Consider the following 23,315-nt stretch of genomic DNA (forward strand, 5'->3'; position numbering starts at 1 on the left):
TACAATTCATCTAGACAACAGTAATTCCAGACTTATAAACATGACAATGAAATATATAATGCAAGGTTAATTGAAAAACCTTCGTTTTGAAAAACTTTCTACCACAAAGAGGTGGATTTCATTTCCTGTGTATCAGTTATTGTCATGTTAAGCAAGAAAAGTTAATATAGTTTAGAAATGATTCATAGAACATGAAAGATAAGTAAAATCACTATGTAGAGAGTTCTCTGTTACCATTAATTTTAAAAGTAGGTGTTCTTTCAAATATATACAGTAACTGTGAAACTATACTAGAGGTGTTCCATAAATCTGATTAAATTTTGTAAAAATTCCTGCCACACTACATTTTCTAATTGCTATATTTAATGAGGAGACAATAACTTTAAAATATTCATAATGAAATTTAATAACTTTGTTCCTGAAACACAATGAATTTTAATAGAATTTTGGAAACTATATATTATATCATATTTTATATCAACTTTGTTAAAATCTGTAATAGTGATATTTATAAACTTAAAAGAAAATTCTATATCATCCCATTTGTTATATTCTTAAATTTACCGGTGTTTAAGTATATTCCTTAGTGAATGCCAATGCAAAGATACGTTTGTTCAAAATCTCTTAAAAATATCAAGTAGCTTGGGGCTGGAGAGGTGGTTTTGTAGTTAAGGCACTTGCCTACAAAGCCAAAGGACCCAGGTTCAAATCCCCAGGACCCACATAAGCCAGATGCACATGGTAGCACAAGCTTCTGGAGTTCATTTTCAGTGGCTTGAGGCCCTGGTGTGTCCATTCTTGTTCTACTTGCCCCCTGCCCCCCTCTCTCTTTTAAATAAAGTAATAAAAATTCTTTTAAATATTAAAATATATCAATTAGCCAATGATCCTGCTCATTCTGACGATGATTACTATGCTCTCTTGTGTAAGTATTCCTGTGCAAATGGGATATAGAAGATAAGATTTCCAATGTTGAAACAGAATAGAAAACTAATATTCACTGTGTTGTTGGTTATGTGTTTATTGCATTTGTCATTTGAAGTGATTAAACTATGTTATTAGGCAGTGGCTCTGAATACTTTAAATTTTAGAAAGACAAAGAACATACATAATTAATTAATTAACTAACTTTGAACAGCTCCTTCCTATGTTTCCCGAGCTCACTGCAAACTCCTGAGCTCCAGTGATTGTCTGCCATTGCCTCTCAGGCAACTGGGATCCCACATACACAACCCCAGGTCCAGATTTATCAACTGTAATTTTTTAGATTTTGTTTTAATTAGTACCCCAAAAGCATTTTAATAGGTATCAGGTCCATCACTGAACAGGCTAGAGTAAACACTTGAGTACTAGAAAATAAGTAGTCTGGTGGACACTTCTCCCATGCTGACTGATTTGAGTGACTTGATCTAAGACTAGTGGTTAGTGCTGTCAGTAAAGAGGGGCACATGTAAGGTAGTGGGTGGCATCCTAGATGAGGAGGTGTCTGCCTGGTCTTCAGTCTGTGAGTCCTTATGTGGCTTTGCTTACAGACATCACTCTCTGCTAGAAATCGTAAGAGCTTGGCTTTGAGCTGATTATAATTCATTTAGGCTGATATCACTCCAGTGGAATTTTCATAAATAGAAGTGTATACCAGGACTGAAATTTATTATAAAAAGAATGTCATGTGATTTCTTTTACATGGTTATATGGTGTACTAAAAAGATTCACTAGTTGATTTATAATCTAGTCTAATTTATTGCATATATGATTGCTTAAACTCATTGAGTAGTCTCTAAATGTTTCATAGGGGATATCTATTCCCTCCTTTTATTCCATGCTTGATTTCTCTTTCTGGATTGAAATCTTGTATAATACACCTATGTATAACTGCTTATTTCTCCATAAAAATCAATATGCCTGGCATCCACAAAAGAAATTCCAAGGTCATATATTCCAGCATTCCATGAACAGCCTATCTGAAGCTATCACAAGATGAGCAAATGCTTAGCAATAGAAATTCAGAACTGCTGCTTCCTTCTTGAGTAGCCTACAGCTCCGAAGGCTGATCTTGACCTCTTCAGAATTCTGCCCTGTGAACAGACCCTGGTCTTGCCTTTTCACTGTCTGAATAGCCTTCAGTTCTTTGAATTGCTTTTCCTAAGCAAGTTCACTTGTGTTCATTTGCATTTTTAATGAGTTATTTGCTTCGTTGCTTTTTTTGAGTGGTTCCATATGTTTACTATTCAAAAGATGAATTCTGAGTACCATTTTAAACACTGGAGCCTAGCTTTTGAATCCATCATCAATGCAAATTATTTTCAGATATTTTAAATCACTTAATACATTTTACTGAGAGTTCAAATACAATATTTTTCTTCTGAAAAGTGGGGAAAATCTTTTTGTATATTTTTTCTTTTAACTGAATCAGAAATGGAACACTATCAAATGCATATTTTTAGACAAAAATAGTTGAATAATGATTTCAGACTGAACAAAGGTTTATATAGTTCTCAGCAATCTGCAAAAAACAAATATGGACATGAATGATAATATAATAATAATAATAAAGTAGGGTAATTCATTTCCAGTGCCATGATGACATAATTTTCACCAGTTAGAATTTGCTATACTAGTTGATTTCAAGCTGCTTTAAGAAGCTTAAAATGGATTGTGGATTCTTGGCATTAGAAAATCAAGAAACATAGCATTACTACCCCTTGTCTAGTATCAGGCTTTTGAGAATTACCATCTACTTAAAATCAGGCTAGTAATGAACTGGTAGAAATCTCAGAGCACATTTAATGTGGCTTTGTGAAGACTGACTGCATTGTCTGGGAGATGACTCTGTGGCTGAGTTCAAGTTCACACTTCTCCCTTTTGCTAATTGTTAAGAGTTGATTCTGCTAAAGTGACTTCTTTGACTACTTACTGAAATTCGCATCAAAAGAAGAGCAGTAGTGACCGCAAAATTGGCAAATTGATCATCGATTTGATTGTTTTAACAGGCCATTAACAAACAGCCAAGGCAATAAAAGTAGTCCATGAGCCATTACTGAATTCATTAGAATATTCTAGAGTACAATGCTGTGACTAGTTTTTCACCCTTAATTTTGAATATGAATCTACTTACACTTATTATCACATACATTTGCTTGGCTCAACAAAGATTCTTCCTTTAGACTTAACACATTAAAAATAAAAGAGATGAGATGGTCAGTGCACAGAATGAAAGACTATCCAGGAGAGAAATGTAAAATTAAAGAAAGGCTTCCAAGTTACCTGTATCATTCATTCATCCATTTATTCTGTAATCATTCCAGGTATTTGGAATGCAGTAAGAAATAAAAGTTCTGCTGTCATGAAAATCCATTTGTTTCTTCTGCCTCTGACAAGTTGCTGAATATAGGACTTCCATGACAAAAACCTTTAGTATTGTGTTTTAGGATGAAAAAAGAAATCATAAGATAGTAGTTAACATGAACACTCTATCATACCATCTATGAAGATGCTTTACCAAGGTGAGATATGTTACCCATATTTATAAGCAGGTAGTGTGCACTAAGAAGGAAATATGGATTATTCTTATAAAGAACTGGATTCAGGGATATAGAGATGGCCTAGCAGTTAAGCGCTTGCCTGTGAAGCCTAAGGACCCCAGTTCAAGGCTCAGTTCTCCAGGACCCACATTAGCCAGATGCATAAGGGGGCACATGCATCTGGAATTCATTTGCAGTGGCCTGGTGCGCCCATTCTCTCTCTCTCTCTCTTTCTCCCTCCCTCCCTTTCTGTCTGTTGTTCTCAAATAAATAAAAAATAAGCGAAAACATTTTTTTCAAAAAAGAATTGGATTCAGTACAAATCATTTACTCCTCTTATAACCCCACAGACAATCTAATCTTTGTGACCCAACTTCCTAGTTCAGTATTAGTCAAAGCTTGAGATTCCCTGCCAGGTTTCTATCTCAGATGTCTCTCTGCTCCTTTGAGTGGTTAAACACCTTGAACTCAGAGAAGTTCTTCATAATTCACAAACTGCCCAGCCATTTCCAACACCTGAGTGTTCAAGTACTAAATCAGATTTACGCTTTTGCTTGTTTTAAAATTTTCTATATTTTCTTTATATGGGTCATGCCATGATATGAAACATCAGCCACTAAATTAGTTTTACCAAAGGTAAAGGTGGGTGAGTCTGAAAAATACAGAAAAATATACATAGCATATACATTGAAAGTTTAAAGCTGTTTATATGTCTAGCCAGACATATTGAAAAATACAGACTACAAGTCTAATGATTCATTATGCATAGGACATGTCAGGTTGAACAGGGTCCAGGACCAATCACTCAGCATGCTTCTATCCTGAAACCTATAATTTACAGTAAGAATAAGATCCTTAGTGGGAAACATTTCTTTTATTCAAGTCTTAATGTGATTTTCCCCCCATTTTCCCTTTAAAGATGTACAATTCTTCCATATCAAATTAGGATACGTGTGTGTGTGTGTGTGTGTGTGTGTCTTTTCTTTTTGATTTTTTAAAATATTTCATTTCCTTATTTGAGAGAGAGAGAGTGAGGAAGAGGCAGAGAGAAAGAGAGAATGGGTGCACCAGGGCTTCCAGCCACTGCAAATGAACTCAGACACATGCACCCCCTGTGCATCTGGCTTACGTGGGTATTGAGAATTGAACCGGGGTCCTTAGGATTTGCAGGCAAACACCTTAACTGCTAACCCATTTCCCCAGCTCCCCCACTTTTTGATTTTTTAAAGTAATGGCTCACTATAGTTTAGGCTGACCTAGAATTCACTATGTAGTCTCAGGGTGTCCTTGAACTCATGGCATTCTACCTACATCTTCCTCCCTAGTGCTGGGATTAAAGGCATGTGCCATCATCAGGCAGGTGGACCAGTGAAATGTTATAGAATCTTTCTCTTGTTTATTCATTTGGTAAATCTTTCTAGAATATTCTCCCAAATGGTTATGAGCTCAGTCTTCTATGACACATGTATGTGCTCACACAGGGAAATACTTGTAATATAGCATGCTGAGTGACAAAATTGGTGGAAGATAGCATATTGTGTATTTGCAGAGGAAATGTCCCAATGGAGCTGAAGTGAGCAGTTATCACAATGCTTCACGGAAGGGAAAATGTCCCAGCCACATCTTGAAGTCATGTGGACTTAAGAAAAAGTTGTGTGTTGGAGAAAAGGTGGTTGGGAAAGAATTTTATGTGGTAATAACAATGAATGAAGGACCCAGACATGTCAAGAAAGCTGGAAACTGCCTCTAATCAATGCCAAGCAAAGTAAAGGAAAGCGAGGAGGGGAGGTGTAAGAGTGGAAATCCATCAGCACAGGTACAGGAACCTAGATTAGGAAATATGCTTGGAAATAGGTAACTGTGCATTCTGCTTCCCTTCTTTAGCCTTTTGTTCTTTTTTTATCTTTAAATATCTATTTGTACAGATTTTTTTCCATCCTCTTAATACTCAAAACACTGAAGGCATCTTCCAAAAAAGAGGACTTCAGTTATCTCAGACAGACAGGAATTTACTATTTAGGAAGAAGTCCTCAGATAATCTAGTAAATAGAAAGGGATGGTTTAGGTCAGGTTCGGTTTCTCTGCCTACCACTGGTTTCAATCAGGCACTGAGCCATTACTGTGAAGCTGAGTTGGGGAAGTTGCTGTTGTTCCTTTGCTGCTGTTTAATGTGACTGCCTAGACGCATGAGTGACTCAGCCCTCCAGTGTTGAATGTGCAGCTCCAGCCATGCCAGAGAGCAGCAGGCCTCCGTCTCTCTTCCGATATCTGTTGGGAGTATCTCACTGGTGGCATCAAGAGCCTTAATTCAGCCCCTGTGCTTAGGGGAGGCACAGGAGAGCCATGGTGAAGGATAACAAAGAACCCTGAGTCATATCTAAGACAGTATTTTCTTCATATGTTGTAGAAAGTATTATTTCTTTTTCCGATTCCAGTTCCCCCCAAGGAGGAAAGCAGAAAAGAAAACTCAAGGAAGTGAGTGGTGGAGTGAGGTGAAATCATCACAGGGATGGGGAAGATGGCTTTGGGGGTAAAAACGCTTGCAGTGTGAGAATAAGGATCTGAGTGCTGATCGCCGGAGTCCATGTAAAGCTGGATGTGGTAGCTTGTGCCACAGTAATCCCAGTGTTACTATGGCAGAGATAGAATCCCTGGCAGATGGTGGGCCACCTCACCTTGTATGCACAATGCGAACAATAAGTGAAGCCTCAAAGTAGATGGAAGGACTGACTCCTGAGGTTATCCTCTGCTCCCCACAGGTCCTGTAGCATATGTCTCTCTATCTGTCTCTCTCACACACACATACACACACAGAGGAGGAGGGAGATTTAAAAAGATCTTTGTTGTGGCTCTTTTTTTATTTTTAGAGAGAGGGAATGTGTGTGCAAGAGAGAGAGAGAGAGAGAGAGAGAGAGAGAGAGAGAGAATTGGCATGCCAGGGTTTCTGCCACTGAAATCCAACTCCAGATGCTTGCTCTACCTAGTGGGCCTATGCAACCTTGCACTTGCCTCACCTTTGTGCGGCTCCTTTACATGGGATCTGGAGAGTAAAGCATGGGTCCCTAGGCTTTTCAGGCTAACGCCTCAACTGCTAAGCCATCTGTCCAGCCCCACTGTGGCTCATTCTTGTTATTTATCAGTGTTCTTCCCTCTATCCTAACTCCCACTGTAACCTCTTATTTTTCTTTAGGGCCACCTCTACTGAGGTCTAATGTCAAATGTTTTGGCATTCTGGATGCCATGAAGCCAAATGGCCACATAGGTGTAGAGACTCACAGGTACTACTTTTAGAATATATTTCACTGAGCTCGCCTAAACTTGCCCACTGCTGTTATCACTATCATAGTTGGTGCTGGTATCATTCTTTGATTAGTTCCAAATCTGGAGGTAACCCTCCCCACTACTTTAAGGGAGTTTCCTTTGAATTTGTATAGCCTAGAATTTAATGCATTTCTTGAAATTATAGAATAGTCTTTTACCAATTTAGAAAATTCTGAGCCAGTCAGATACTCAGCCCAATTCCATTTCTTCCTCTCCTCTTCCTTTTCTGAGGCTCCTGCGACAGGGATAGAAGACCTGTCCTGTGTGCTCATGTTTTCTAAGTGTCTGTGTTTCCCTTCTCAAGCATCACTAATTCCAATTTAGGAGTACAATTTTCTTTTTATTATCTACATTTATACATTTTCTAGCAGTTATTTTAAAGTCCATGTTTGATAATTCCAAATTATGTATTACTGTTAGATTTGATTTTATCCATCTGTTTCTTAATTTTAAGTGATTTGGAATAGTGTGTTGAAATGCTTTGTGTGGATGCCTGACATTATTTATGATGTGTCTCAAAAGAAAAGTCATATAAATAATAACTTCTTAAGTTATGTTACCTTTTTAAATCCTAGATATTTGAGTATTGGGTGTTTCAGTTGACCTCCAATGTTTCAATGGACCTTTCTAAATTGAATCTAGCTTTATTGTAGTTGTTCATAGAACAATTGATCTTTGCAAGCTATTCTCTCTTAATTGAGTTGAAATTTCATCCTTTCTTTCTCCACATCCCATCTATTATAATCCAGATCATTTTAGATTATTTTTCATTTCTTTACCTTGGGTCCCTTCTGTGAAAGCTATCATAAGACAACTTTGCAGTTTAATGAGGAATTGGAAACAATGTTGTTGTTGTTTAAAAATAAAAACAAACTGCTCACAGTTTAGGTAATGTGATTGGTGAAATAAAACATATCTTATTTCGTATTAGTATTAACAGGAATATAAGGTCAAGTTTGCAATTTTGGCAGTCAAAGAAACATTAACATGAAGCTCATTTTTTATTGTCATTATCATCATCATCATTATTATTAACTTTAGGCAGAGGATTCTTTCCATACATATTTTTATTATGTAACTGTGCACATCATTCATCAAGTATTACACATCAGGGTTCTCCTTAGATTTACTAGTGTAACTGAAGCTTTTAAACATATCTCTTTTAACTTTTAATTGAACTAACAACTGATTCAACATTAACATTAAATCCTTTAGAAGGTTTTTTATCTCCACGGTTTGAATATAATACTTCACTGCAGACATTTCCTTCATTTTACTATGATCTTCTCATGTCATATACACATACATGTATGTATACATGTATGTATATATGTATGTATGTGTATATGTGTGTGTGTATATATATATTTTTATTTTTATTTTTTTAGCAAGTCCAGGCTTGCAGTTGAACTGCAGAACTTCATTGTAATTTAAAGCCCTTCCGATGGCGCATCCTGGGTTTGTGGTCTGCATTTTCCTTCCTCAGGCACATAGAGTGACTACTTTAGATTCTTTCCTTCTATCTTTAACAAATGTGGATTAACCTTCTGCCTCCTGCATCACTGGGACTGCTTTCAATCCAGCATAATTTGTGTGTGTTTGCAAGAAGAGAAATTGTAGGTGATGCTTTTCCTCAAATCCTTCCACCATATTGTATCACACTGCTTCTGTTTTGACTTTTGCATTGACCAGTGGATGCATCGACAAGTTGAATAGGTTATCAAAAGTCTAATAATATGATACAGTTCACAGGAAAGTACACATATGACATAAAATATTTCCTGGTTGATAACCAAATGTGAAGATGTCATTATGTCACCTCTCTAAAATCACACTATTTGCCTTATATTTTAGGAGATTAAAGAATAATGGCTTGAGCTTGAATTCACCATGGAGGATTGCTAAGTAACAAGATAATATCCAGGGCTATTCCATATAAACCAAGAGAGATTTTTAATTTCTTAATTACCTGTTTCTATAATGCTATCATATGTTGTACAGTACTAATAAAAAAATTATAGAATTGACATTAATCCATTTTCACAATCTATGTGTATTTCAAAAATGCTCAAACTTTGGGAAATCTAGTTCTGTAAAAGCTCATTTAGAATTAAAACCTGTCTTGAACTGGTGTGCAGGTGGTTTTCTAGCCACTCATTGTAAATCCTAACTTGTTTTATTTCAGAGATATTAATATTTCCAGTGTGCAGTTTCACCCTAAGTCACCTTAGCAATGCAGTTCTACTCCTAGAAATCTTTAATTTTTGAATTATACACCATATAACACCATACTTATAAAACAAGGGATCATGCTTTCTATGATTTTCATTTTGTTTAGTTAGCTATATTGAAATGCCTGGTGTTGGACCAGACTGGGATCACATCCCAAAATTTGGCTCTTTGAAATACATTGCAATTTACTGAATAATCAAAAGATTATAATAATAATTTCATTGAAGTCAAACTAACACAGATGATCAGATTTCATAATCCCCCTAGGTTTTGGCCTTAGAGTAAAATAGATATTAGCTACAATAAAAAGTAATAGCTACCACCAATTTTGTGTAAGACACTGTGCATATAAGAGTTTATTAGATTATTCAGACTTTGAAATGTAATATTAGGAAATAGTCATACTTTTTCATAAATGAAGAAATTAAATATATAAAGTTAAAAAATTTGCTTATGGTCACAGAATGAGGGCAGTACAATGTCATGTCTGACACAGCTTATGCCATTAACACATCTACTAGACTGTTGTAATATACTATTTCAATTAGCTCTGTTAGATTCTTAATAAATATCAAATGCAATTTTACTTTCAACTCGTGAATATCTTATCTTCATGTTGATTATAGACAGGAAAAATGCTGAAAGCAAATCAACTTCCTTTTGTCATCCAGTATGCATCTGGAGTCCTCCTTCCTGCTTTCAGTTGGCCTGTGTTCAAGAACTACAAATGGATTTTAATATGAGCCTGTGGAAAAAAATACAATTATGGCAGTAAATCTGCTGGAATCATATAATGAATTTAAAACCCAACATAAATGCTTTCTGGATTATCTGTCACTTGGGATTACTTATCCTGGGATCCCCTGTATGGCTGTGGATAATTGAATATTGGCTATTTTAATGCAACTGAAAGGTCTGATGTGAAGAAGAAAATGAACCGTGTAAATATAAGTTTGCTTGTTTACTTAATAATTAATTTGAGACTTCATCACAGGCTTCGTTTAAAACCAAAACACACTGAGGAACTTTATCCCCTGGGAACTGTACATCTTTTACTTGGATCAGAGATATGATTAATGTGTCTGCCTCCTCCCTTTCTGTTTATTCAATAATAAACAACCGGATAACATACAGATGTTGGCTTGAGAGCTACGAGAACGACTACTAATGGAAAAATGACTCTGCTAAGATATGTTTGATGATGTCTGTGAAGGCTTTTGCTTAACCCTTGGATCCTTTCCTCTTTATTAAGTAACATTATCATCTTTAAATTGCCTGAAACATAAAGCAAGTGCAAGATGGTTTGTGGAAGGAGACATAGTGATGTCACCTTATCCTGACACGGAGGCATACATTATAGTGGTACACGTAGGATGCCCTATTACATTCATATTGAGGTCGTGGATTTCCTTGTCGGAAGTCCTGGAACATTATAGTTGAGCACTGTAACTCAGAGCCTGTAGAGCCCGTGATGCATGTCTTAACCTCCCTAGGTCTTATTTCCTATGTATAGCATCTGACTAACAAGTGTTCCACATTGAGGTGTCATGAGGAAGAAACACTATACTGTCATGCATGTATAACATGTCTTTAAGTGTGTGTATGCCTTCACCCCTTCATATGAGAAAAGGGACTCAGGTGTACAGTTTGGATTTAGGTCCCACTAGACATCTCAAGGAATACGTTCTAGATTGTTTAATGGAGAAGCAGATTTTTAATGGATTTGTGGTCAACTGGATCACTTGTGACTTAAAACTTTTTTTTTTTTCTGTCCCAACTCTCCTCGGGTGAAACAACTAATATATCTGCCCTCTTCAGCCCTTGTACTTAACCCTAAAGTACTAACCCTGAAGTATTAAAAACAGTACAAAGGTTCTTAAGAAGATGGGGGAGGGGAAAGAGAAGATGGCAGTGCCTAGATTCTTCATAATGTAACTCTTGGTCCTATGGTGTTTTCAGACTTGCAGAGCCTAGATCCCTAGCAATCCTGAGTGTGTCACTTCCACTTCCGCCCACCCACCACGGCACACTACTGTCCGCTTTACCACATCCTCATCCCCATTACTTTTTTACAGCCTTTATTTCTAAGGATAAGGAAGTGAGAAGAGCACTGAGGTGAGATTGTATCCATGATTGTAAAGACCCCGTTAGCCAAATTCTATCTTTTGGGGAGCCTCAGCTGTGCTTCCTCTCTGCAGTCCTCTTCCTTCTTTGTACTGTGGAGCTCCTTTACTTCCTCCTGCGCACCCCACTGTCTTCATGGGTTCAGTAAGCAAGCACCTCTTTTCTATAAATGATTCTGTTTGTTAAGCATGTAACCCTGTGGGTGCCCCATGACAGCTGTAGGCAAACCAAGACCAATAATGAATATTTTTGAATGAATCTAGTCCTCTCTGGTCTCCGAAAGAGCTGTGTGAGTATGTCCCTGTTTTTCCTGGAAGGCAAAAGCATGGACTTAAGTGCTGGCTTAAGTGGGCACATTACTGACTTTGTAGTGAGCTGAGGAGGAAGTGAATCTGCTACTGCGAAGGGCTGGTCTGTCCACCGAGGGTGCTTCCTGTCACTCTGCTCTTGTGTTCAGGGAGACATGGGAAAAGGTCAAGTTCTGCCAGCTTTACCCTTAGTATTGTATGGTCCTGGTGGTTTCTTTCTATTTAAATCTGTTCCCCAGCCAGGCGTGGTGGCACACGCCTTTTAATCTGTGGGAGACAGAGGTAGGAGGATTGTCATGAGTAAGAGGCCATCCTGAGACTACATAGTGAATCCCAGATCAGCTTCAGCTAGAGGGAGACCCTACCTTAAGATAAATACACACACACACACACACACACACACACACACACACACACACAGTTTCTTAGGACCACTGCCTAGCTCAATTGGCAGAATATAATATTCATAAAGCTGTTTCAAATGAACAGCCAAGCACATGCAGGCTTTTCTCGACCATGCAGTTGTGTAGTGAGCCTCACAGTACAAGGATCCTTTCCAGGTATACCTTCTTTACAGGAAAAGATTATGGCTTGCTATATATGTTCATCAAGTGTGAAGGTTTCTAGATGTACCACTTGAACTCCCAAACTACTTTGGGTCAAGTTTCTTTCCTCTCCTATTTGATGCATGTCTTGCCTCTTTGGGATACATTTACAAAAATAATTTTATGGTGAACAATTTGTAAAAGCAAAACCAAGGCTAATCTGGTTGCTAAGAACATGAATCCATTTGATAATGGTAAACATTATTGCATATTTAAAGATAAGTCATTGCCATAGTACATTTGCTTCAGGGGCTGAAGAAAGATTGTGACTTTGAATTAGCACTTAAGTGAAACTTTTTATCCACCTTCAAAGTTTACATAATATATTTTCACTTCATGTTTGTGAAAACTTTTAATATTTGAAATCAAATAACTAAAGATAATATTAATTTCGGCTGGGTGTGGTGCCACATGCCTTTGATCCCAGCACCTGAGAGGCAGAAGTAGGAGGATTGCTGTGAGTTCGAGGCCAGCCTAACACTACATAGTGAATTCCCAGTCAGCCTGAGTTACAGCAAGATACCACCTTGGAAAAAAAAAAAGATAATAATAATTTAAAACTAAGAATAAAAGAAGGTATGAGATTGGGAAGATGTCTCAGTGGTTGAAAGCCTTGTCACACCGCTGATAAGTAGGGCTATCGTCCTCAGAACCCATGCACACAAGCAGCACAGGAGTCTTTAATCCACATGCCTGCAGCAATGGAAGGCAGAGTTAAGACAATCTCAAAGCTAGTCTGCTGTTCACAGCAGCAAAAACCAACACAGACCCTGCCTCAAGGTGGAAGTCAAGGATCGGCACCCTAAATTTGTGCCGTGACCTCTACGTGGGTACACTGATGCATGACTTCATACACACACACACACACACACACACACACACACACACACACACACACATTCACAGTTCTGTTTATCAAGTAGGAAAGATGCACTTATGCTACCTTCTTTAAAGTTGACAAATATGATGATGTGGATGACTAATTTTGCAAAGAGGCATCAAAATAATACTTGCCAGCAGCATTCAACAGTAATAGTGAACTAAAAACAATTTCTAGGGGTGGAATTATAGCTCCATAGTTAAAATAGCTTGGTTGCAAAGTATGCTGGCCTGGTTCCATTCCCAAGTACCCACATAAAGTCAGCCACACAAAGTGGCCTGTGGTATACTATATTCTCTCTCTCTTTTCTCTTTACCTCTTTTTTCTCATATAAATAATTAAATAAAGTACTTTAAAAATTAGTAGAGTAGTTTCAGTACAAATTAAGATGAAATATATGTGCTTACCTTTATGCATAATTCATCCTATTATTAATTGCCCTGCATTTTAGTGACATGTGGCATATCTATAATGACGTAATGAACTTATATTACTATAGTATGTTGCTATGATACATTATAATGAATATGCACATTATTAAGCATAGTCTGTTGCTTTCCTTACGGTTAAGTCTGTATTACACTTCATTATATGTTCATTGACTGGTGTAAGGTAACGTGGATCTGCCACACATTTTCAAATAGAGTGGCTCAGTAGTGTTCCAGAGATTTGCTGCGCATTTGTACATAGAGTGGTTCAATGGAGTGTCCCAGAGCCCACTGAGCTGCCAAGATTCAACCTGCCATGCCCTCTCCCAAACCCAGAGCAATCACTAATATGCCTTGCCTGCCTTTTCTAAAAAAATTGAAATTGCTATGGTAAAATATATCTTTAAAACCATTTTAAGATGCCAGGAATTAAACTAACTTTCTTGGTTTCTATTTTTTGACCTTTACGGGAAGGAAGGCCCTTTATTTAATTTGACGGGATGGAAAGACTCAAAGGGGTTCCAGCTCCAAAGTAACTTGGCACCATATCCTTTTGCAGTAAATGAGATACCTATTCATCAAGGAAGTTAGGGTCATACTCTGATTCCTTCACTAGTGATTGGTGCATATCCATGTCAAACACTGACATTCATGTTCTGACATGTTTGTCCATCTCTTCGGTACTTAAGGATGTGTGCTTTTACTTTGAAGAATCCATGGGCAAAAGCCCTTCTCCGCACCTGTACTAACTACACTCACAGCACATGTGGCCTGAAAGTAGAGTCTCAGACCTGAAGTCCACTGTAAATGGAAATTCAATTAATTTAGATAAGGAACACGACACAAAATCCTAGCACTTAAATACACTCTCTCATATGTACTTTTAAAGAAATTCCCAGGCTGGAGACATAGCTTAGTGGTTAAAGTGCTTGCCTGCGGAGTCTAAGGACCCATGTTCAACTCTGCAGGTACCATGTAAGCCAAAGTGAAGCAGATGCAAGGCCGCACATGCCTGCTAGGTGACTCAAGCTGGCATTTGAATGCAGTGGCTGAGCCCCAGTGCACCAAATCTCTCCCTCCTTTCTCTCTCTCTCTGAAATAAATAACAAGAAGAAAGTTCCATCCATATATCTTTAGTGTACTTTAATTTCCCTTAGTTGCATCAGTATATACTTTCATGATATTTAAGACTTTACCCTTGAACATGTGAAGAAGGAAAATCACTGAAAACTAGACAAATTATGACCATCAGGACCCATGGAAGACAGATTTTTAAAAGTAGGCTTCAGTTTTCAATAAAAGAAAAGAATAGGGAGAAAAGTGAAGCATTTGCTACAATCACAAGTGGAGGTCAAGGCCTTTATACCACACCATCACCAGGGGCTTATATTGTATGGTACTCACATTTGAATATTTATGTATTAATGGTAGAAATGTCATTACCAAACTAAAGTATATACTTGTGTATGTCATGTTCAAAAGAATTGGTCTTCAGCTAAAAACATAGTAATTATTAAAATAATGCAGTAAAAACACCAAGTATCCAGAGATGTGGATTTAGTTTAGTTTAATTCCTCTCTTGCTTGAGGTCCACAACATACTTTATAAAGCACCTCCCATAAAAGTGTATGTTTAGGGCTGGAGAGATTACTTAGTGTTTTTGTGCTTGCCTGTGAAGCTTGAGGACCCTGGTTCAAGGCTCGATTCCCCAGGACCCACCTTAGCCAGGTGCACAAGGGGGCACACACGTCTGGTGTTCATTTGCAATGGCGTGGAAGCCCTGGTGCACCCATTCTCTCTCTCTACCTGCCTCTTTCTCTCTCTCTCTCTCTGTCGCTCTCAAATAAATAAATAAACAAAAATTTTAAAAAGTGTATGTTCAATCATTAAGTCAGACTGTGACTTCAATATAAACTAAATTTCTGCTGTAATGTAAGCAGCAGATATACTCTACTCTTCCCTCCATAATAAGACTGTTAATTGCCAGCCTGCCCTAACTATTTGAGCGTATTTGTATTGTACTGCCATCTGGTTTCTGCGTGGATGTACAGATCCATGTCTGTTGCTTATATTACAGAATTAAGAAACCAGTGAACTGAGTTAAAATGTATTTCACCAGCTATCACATGATCTTCGTATGTGTGGGATATTGTTATTTTAGGTAAAAAAATATCTGTAAGTGACTGCTTTCAATATTCAGGAGAAGTTTGTTTCAGTGATGTGAGGTCTAACGACCTCCAGAATCTTTTGTAGCATGTCAATGACTCTGTCTTTGGGATCCCACTTCAGAGTACATCATGAGTTGTCTTTCGCACACCACATCTCCACTGAGGTAGTCGGAGCAATAGACTGGCGTTTAGGGGCCTTTGGAGCTCTGCAAACAGAGTTTTGCTTCATTGCTCATCTTTTACTTTTAAGAGCACTTGGTAGTATTAGTTCAACCTTTATATTAACTTTCAATTCATAGATAGCAGTACTTCCTGATGAACTCGTGATACTGCTACAAGTAAATACTAAAGGTAGGTCTTGAATTCTTTCCCAAATCTCGTTTTTGTTCAATACTCACGCAGCACTTTACAAGATTCTTGTCCTAGATAAGCTACCGAGGAGGAGTGTTAGGGAAGTCATTTATAAGCTTTTCTTTCTTTCTTTCTTTCTTTTTTTTTTTTTTTTTTGGTTTTTTTGAGGTAGGGTCTCACTCTAGTCCAGGCTGACCTGGAATCAACTTGTAGTCTCAGGGTGGCCTTGAACTCACGGCGATCCTCCTACCTCTGCCTCCTGAGTGCTGGGATTAAAGGCGTGCGCCACGCCCGGCCATTTATAAGCTTTTCTAAAAACTGACTCATAATTATTTCTCAAACATTTGCCAACATGAAATAAAACATAATTTATTTAAGTAATGAATAAAACATAATTTATGTAAGTAATGAATAAAATATAATTTATTTAGGTAATGAATAGATAATTGTCACCATAACGTGTATGGATGGGTAAGGACCTCATCTCTAAAAATTCCAGGTCCCTTGGGCTGGAGAGATGGCGTAGCGGTTAAGCGCTTGCCTGTGAAGCCTGAGGACCCTGGTTCGAGGCTCCGCTCCCCATGACCCACGTTAGCCAGATGCACAAGGGGGCGCACGCGTCTGGAGTTTGTTTGCAGAGGCTGGAGGCCCTGGCGCACCCATTCTGTCTCTATATCTGCCTCTTTCTCTCTGTGTCTGTCGCTCTCCAATAAATAAATAAATAAATAAAGTAAACAACAACAAAAAAATTAAAAATCCCAGATCCCATTAGAGCACCACAAATATCTTGGATAACAATGAGCACCCTGTTATTTAAGTGGTCCTCAAGCCTGTCTGCTCATTAGAATCTCAGGAAGAATTTCTAAAGATGAGTTATATCTGGTCTTTTATTATTATTATTGTTTGAATCTCAGCACATTATGACACGTTTGTATGTGAGAGAGGGGAAGGCCTGAGGATAGCTTGGGATGTTGGTCTTGCCTTCCACCTTGCTGAAGGCAGGGTTTCTTGTTGTTTTCCAGCCACAGGCCTGACCTGTGAGAGTCTGGGGATTGTCTTGTCTCCACCGTCCATGGCATCGGACTGCTAGGATTACTGATGCTCTTGCTACTGCGATTGGCTTCCACGGTTCTGGGGATCAGGACTTAGGTTCTCATACATTCACAGCACGTGCTTTACCCCTGAGCCACTTCCCCAGCCATTTTTCTTTTTCTCTTAAAACATTGCAGGTGATTTAAATACATGACCACCACAAGATGCTTTTATTCACTGGGAGACCTTAATGAGATTCAGCTGTTGGTGAAGGTTCACTGTGGGAAACACACTGAGTCCTTTCTGGGAACTAACATGTGGGAGGTTTGGATTGCTTCTTACGTCCATTCAACAAAATGCCTAAAGTTGAAGTTATATTTTAAAATGTTTATTTAGGAAGAGGGGTTATCTGATTAGCAAAGCTCAACTATGTTCCCTTAGACACTTAAAAAAACATTTTTCACTGGAATACAGTGTGTACTATATTATTGAGTGGATTACTATAAAACTAACTTTCAGACTTGTGAAGAAAACAGGAATATGTGGTATATTGAACTGCTATATTTAGGCGTTCACCCACATTTGCTTATAAAGCCAACTATTAGCTTTTGTGTGTATTTACAGTATTATTTCTTAAAATGTACAATAAATATTGAAGTTTTTACTCAGGACCCTTTGAAGGGATATGATATAATCCTTTGATGAAGAGATTACTTTTCTCTTTGATAAAAAGTTAGTACTCTCATACACTCTCTGTTCTTCAGAAGAAATGTCGTTTTTGTTCAGAGTGTGAATTTAATAAGAAGAGAATCAACAACAAAAATCCAGCCATCATGACAACGTCCCAGGCCAAGGTCTCTGTGCATTTTGATTAGAGAACAAGCAAAAGTTACTTAGTACACTTGGCTGTGGGTTGTCCACTGATGTGTCAAGATGGAGGTGTTAGTGTGAAGGGAAACATTTTACTGAGATTTCCCTTCTGGGTTCCTTTTACCAACACTGCCTTCCTCGCCCTGCGTAAAACTCACAACCTTTCTCTGTTATGAGACTCCACCCAATCTGCCATTCATCCCTTGCTTGGGTTCCTAGCTACCTGAGTACTTTTCCCTCACTTTCTGGGCTGCCTATCTCATCTGCTTCCCAGTGCCTTGCTAAAGCATCCCATTTAACGATCCATGCCTCAGAACCAATGCTTGCCAGCTCCTCACTTTGGAAAAAGTAAAGAACTGAATTCCCCATTGCAGGGTTGAGCCTTTCACATCTTGTCTCTTTCTCAAAAGGAAGAAGGAGAATGTGTCACAACTATCTGGAACCTGCATTTTTGTCCTGTCACGCACTTTATGAATCCTTATGTATAGCCCAAAGCTGTGATCGTGGGCATATTCTCCAGCCTTCTTGTTATGACGTATCCCAAGAGATTAGTAGTGGTTGTCAGGAGGTGATACTATGTGAACACTGGAAACAGGTAACAGGTACATGAGGGCTTTTCTGTTTATACAGACAGAGCATTAGTCGATTATATTTCTCGGTGCATTTCACCTGCCATGTGTGAGCAGGGAGCCACCCTGTGTCTCTCAATGCTTGCATTTAGAAGTTCATGCGTAGTGTTCCAGGGTCCCATGGCTTTGATCCAAAGGCTTGGTTTGTCCTTCCTGGTTGTTTTGAGTCTTTTCTGTGTCTTATCATGAGCTCCCCCCCAAAAGCTGCGTGATTCTCAGGCATCTGTGATGACCTAGGGGTTCTTACTGACCGCTCTCCCTAGCTTTCCAGGATGCACAGTGTGGGGAAGAGCTGCTCTGTTGCTGTTCAGCAGCTTGCGGAGGATATTTTCCACGTTGGGGGATTAAGCAGAGGCCCACAAATGGTGCGCTTCCTTTCATAGCACAGAGAAGTCGGAGCTCCTAACAAAGCTCAGGGAGGCATCAGAAGCCATCTCTTTACACAGAAGTTCCGTATGTCCCAGCTGCCATCTCTCATCCTCTGCCAATGAGGTCTTTCATTTACATAAACAACTATTTCTATGCCCTGAGTCACCCCCCACCACTACCACATAAGGAGTGAATGAGGCCTTCCTGACACCTCAGTTAAAGCCAAAATCCCACTGAAGAAGGACCCCAGAGTTCTGGGATCCAGGACAAAAGGATTATAGGAGCATATCGTATTATAATATATATAAAATAATTTTTTTTAAAAAGTCTATTTCTACCAGGATGAGCCCTTGGTTTGTAAAGGAATGTCCCTACATAAGGCAGAAAAGGTCACTCTTTCTAATCTTGGATGTATCTAATGTGGTTTAAAAAAAGTGAATCAAGACTGTATTTAGTCAAATAAATCTGTGGTGTTTAATAATATGTTGAAGGGTGTATTTTATATTGTAAATTATAAACCAGTTTGCTTCTCTTATGATTTCATGTAGCTATAATACTAATATGAAACACTGTACATTATTCTTTCTAAATAAAAGTAAACTGAGAACTGGAGAGATGGCTCAGCAGTTAAGGCACTTGCTGGAAATGCCTAAGGACTCAGATTCAATTCCCCAGTACCCATGTAAAGCCAGATGCACACTGTGGTTCATACATCTGATGTTCATTTGCAGTGGCTAGAGGCCCTAGCACAACCCATTCTCATTCTCTCTCTCCATATCTCTCTCTCTTTCTCCCCCCTTTCAAATATAAATTTAAATATAAATAGAAATTTATATTATTATATTATATATTATATATATTTATTATATTTATAGTATATATAAGTTTATATTATAAATTTAAATATAAAATAAATAAATAAACTGAAGCATTCTTATAGTTGGAAGAGTAGATAATTCCTGTAGACATTTACAATAGCAATTTCATTTATGATGCTTGTTTTTTTTTTTTCTTTTGTCTTTTTAATGCATTTGGAGGACATTTGTACAGTTGTTTTTCAGTTTCAGAACATAAAGTGAAAATCCCATTTAGAATTTCATACAGGGAGTGTTTCTACACGGCTCAATTTTCATTTTTCTCTGTTCTAATTTGTATGTTTTTGTAGTAACTATGTTAGCCGAGAAAAGAGAAGAGCATTAAACCATCAACCTATTTCCCTTTTCACTTGATCTGGAGCCCTTGCGCACTTATTTTTTTTTCTTTTCCCATTGATGCTGAATGAGGCGCCCTTGCACTTCTGCCTATTGTGTGTTTTGAATGAAACTGTAATTTATACAGGGAGGCATTAAGAAGCACTTTTCCTCCCCCTTTTAAATGTATTTTCACGTTTCCAGGGGACAAAAAGCAAAATGTTTTATGAGATAAAGAAAATGTCCATCTTAACATAATTACTGTTCCATAAGAAACCACATAAGAGGTTTTGGTTTTCATCTAGTAGAATAAATATAGGGTCTGTACTAGCCTGGTTACATTAGACTGAAGCCAAGAAATCATCTCTAGACTGACACACACCATTGGAACACGGGTCGTTTGCGCCTGAGAAGATCACATTCAGTAAATGCTCATTGAAACTGTGAATCAACTGATGTGTGTTCCTGATCAGTTACACTATGCAGAAAACATGAATCTGTGTCAAACCATGAGTCTTTATTACTAAATTTTGTTCACTGTAACTTACAAGAATGCAAATGAACTCAAGAGCAAATTATCATTCCATTTAACAAAGTCATAAGTAATTTAAATTTTCTTATATTAGATGTTCCTCGTGTATCTGTGTAGTAATAATATGTGTCATTTTTAAGTCAAAACTTAATGTTATACACCAAGAGTTCAGTTCTAGTCTAACCACTATAAATGACTTAAGTTTACTAGCTTGATGGCCAGGCTTGGGAGGGTGAAGAACACTATGTCCTTTTCTCAGGGTGACTGTGCCCCAGTAGCTCTTGCAACGAGGACAGAAGTAGAAATGTCACAGTGAGTTTCCTCAGTTTTGTCCCGGAATAGTGTTTTGTCTCCAGATTATGGTAATGTTCTGTGAGGATAGAATCATCCATCACCTTGTAGAACTCTAGAGTTGGAAAGAGTTTTCCATTTCTCTAAAGAAAGTTTGTATTCACTTATAAGGAGAAACTGAGTCTCACATTGCAAAAATGACTCAAACCAACAGTATAGATGTTTCATTATCAAAGTGGCATTTATTTCTAAGTAAATAATGCTCAGTATTCCAAACATGTCTTTCTAAATACATCTTGTGGGAGAATTTACATGAATTTACTGCTCATTTTGAGAGTCCTATGGCCTCCCCTGTCTCTCTCTGTATAGTACTTAATTTAGTCCATTTTACAGAGTTGTGCGTTTGGCTCTCTCGGTGAACGAGAAATGTCTTTACAGGAGATGATGTCTTAATAACGACTTTCACACTTTAACTTTTTTAATCATTGTGACTATTACTGAAGAGCCATTCAACTATTGCAGAGAGTGAATTGATGTTCCAATAATGTCTATGCTTCTAAAACCTGTACGATTAACAAAGATAAAATATGTTCCATTTTTTTTTCTCCCCACAGTCTCCAAACGTCCACAACTACCCCGATATGGAAGCTGTTCCCCTGTTGCTAAATAATGTGAAAGGGGAGCCCCCAGAGGACTCGTTACCTATAGATCATTTCCAAACACAAACTGAGCCAGTGGACTTGTCCATCAACAAAGCCAGAACGTCCCCCACTGCTGTATCATCCTCCCCTGTGTCCATGACAGCATCTGCCTCGTCACCCTCCTCAACTTCAACCTCTTCATCGTCTTCCAGTCGTGCGGCCTCATCCCCAACCGTCGTAACATCAGTACCTTCGGCATCACCTTCGTCCACAGTGTTAACTCCAGGACCTCTCGTTGCCTCTGCCTCGGGCGTGGGCGGCCAGCAGTTTTTGCACATTATTCATCCTGTCCCGCCTTCGAGTCCCATGAATTTGCAGTCCAACAAACTGAGTCATGTTCACCGCATCCCTGTGGTGGTGCAGTCAGTGCCTGTTGTCTACACAGCTGTACGGTCACCCGGAAATGTGAACAACACGATCGTTGTGCCGCTCCTGGAGGATGGGAGAAGCCATGGCAAAGGTAAGAGAGAGACCCAAAAACCCAACGGAGTTCCGCACTAACGAGATCCGCTGGCTGTTTTCATTGAATGGAAACTAAGCTTGCAAATACGATGTCCAAAGAAGGGCTGTCCATAGCTAGGCAGACCAACCAACCGATCAGCTCTTGAGTCGAGTAGTTTGATAGATACCATATTGATGCATATACATGCTTTACTTGTACTGTGTGTGTGTGTGTGTGTGTGTGTGTGTGTGTGTGTGTGTGTGTGTATGGATGTGTGTGTGTATGCATATGTGTGCACACATATTAGTATTTATGCGTATTAGTTTGCAAGTGAATGCACACATATGTGCGTGCACCTACACGTGGTGGTCAGAGGATAACATTGGCTGTCTTCATTGACTACTCTCTGCCTTATTCACTGAGGCAAGGACACTCATTTGATCCCAGAGCTTGCTGGTTCTGCTCATTTAGCTAGCCAGATTTCCCCCAGGAGGATCGTGTCTCTGCCTCCTGAGCACTGGGATTACACCTACCTGGCATCCAGTTGGGTGCTGGGGATCCAAGTACTGTTTGTCACACTCTGGAGGCAAGTATTTTATCTAATAACCATCACTACAGACCCATCAGATCAATGTGTGTGTGTGTGTTACTCATTGAGACATTAATGTCAGAATTCTGGTATCTTAGTTTAGAAAGTAATGCTCATCTTTAAATGCTCAGGTGGAAAGGGAAGACTATGGTCAGTGGAATTATGCATGGAGTGAAAATGCATAAATCCATCATAGAATTTTAAAACCATTCTAAAGTTACAGGTTGGCCTTAAGTCTCCTGTAGCTTGGGTTCATCTCATAGAACCAAGGTTATTATTTTAAATACCATGGTGTGTTATGGTGGCAATACTTCGGAATACAATCTTAGCATTTCATTCTAAGCTTTAGAAGATATGAAGGTACCTTGCCCCGTGGTCTGTATAATACCTAGTTATTTCAATAAATGTGATGTTTTCGCAGTTAAATGTAGTGATTTTCTACTTCTACATTCTTTGTTCCTGATATCTTACCAGAATACATTGTAATACATCATAATGTCTATTGTTTTACTTTTCTACATACAAAGCTAAGAAATAAGCTACTTTATAAACAAATGTTAAATCCATAGTATTTGACTAGCTTCTTTTTAAACTGAGTTCTTTTGTATGTCTTTTTGTCTTCAGAGCTTAGAAATGATGCTGGGTTATGACTTTATGGTAGATTAATTTTCTCTTTTTATTGCATTACCACTGAGACCCATATTTAAAACATGATCAATAAATGCATAAACC

General features: G+C 38.3%; 1 protein-coding gene across 7 annotated transcripts in view; it reads left to right on the plus strand.

The window, feature by feature from the left end:
• The window catches only part of Klf12 (Kruppel like factor 12), a 479,766-nt gene that overhangs the window by 297,611 nt on the left and 158,840 nt on the right, over positions 1-23,315 (plus strand). For all 7 annotated transcript variants that reach the window (XM_045145262.1, XM_045145261.1, XM_045145263.1 and 4 more), the window contains one exon: positions 21,466-22,012. In XM_045145262.1, the coding sequence (XP_045001197.1) occupies positions 21,466-22,012 (547 nt within the window). The remainder of the gene's footprint in view (positions 1-21,465; positions 22,013-23,315) is intronic.

Source organism: Jaculus jaculus, chromosome 3 (genome assembly GCF_020740685.1).
Source record: "Jaculus jaculus isolate mJacJac1 chromosome 3, mJacJac1.mat.Y.cur, whole genome shotgun sequence".
NCBI lineage: Eukaryota > Metazoa > Chordata > Mammalia > Rodentia > Dipodidae > Jaculus > Jaculus jaculus.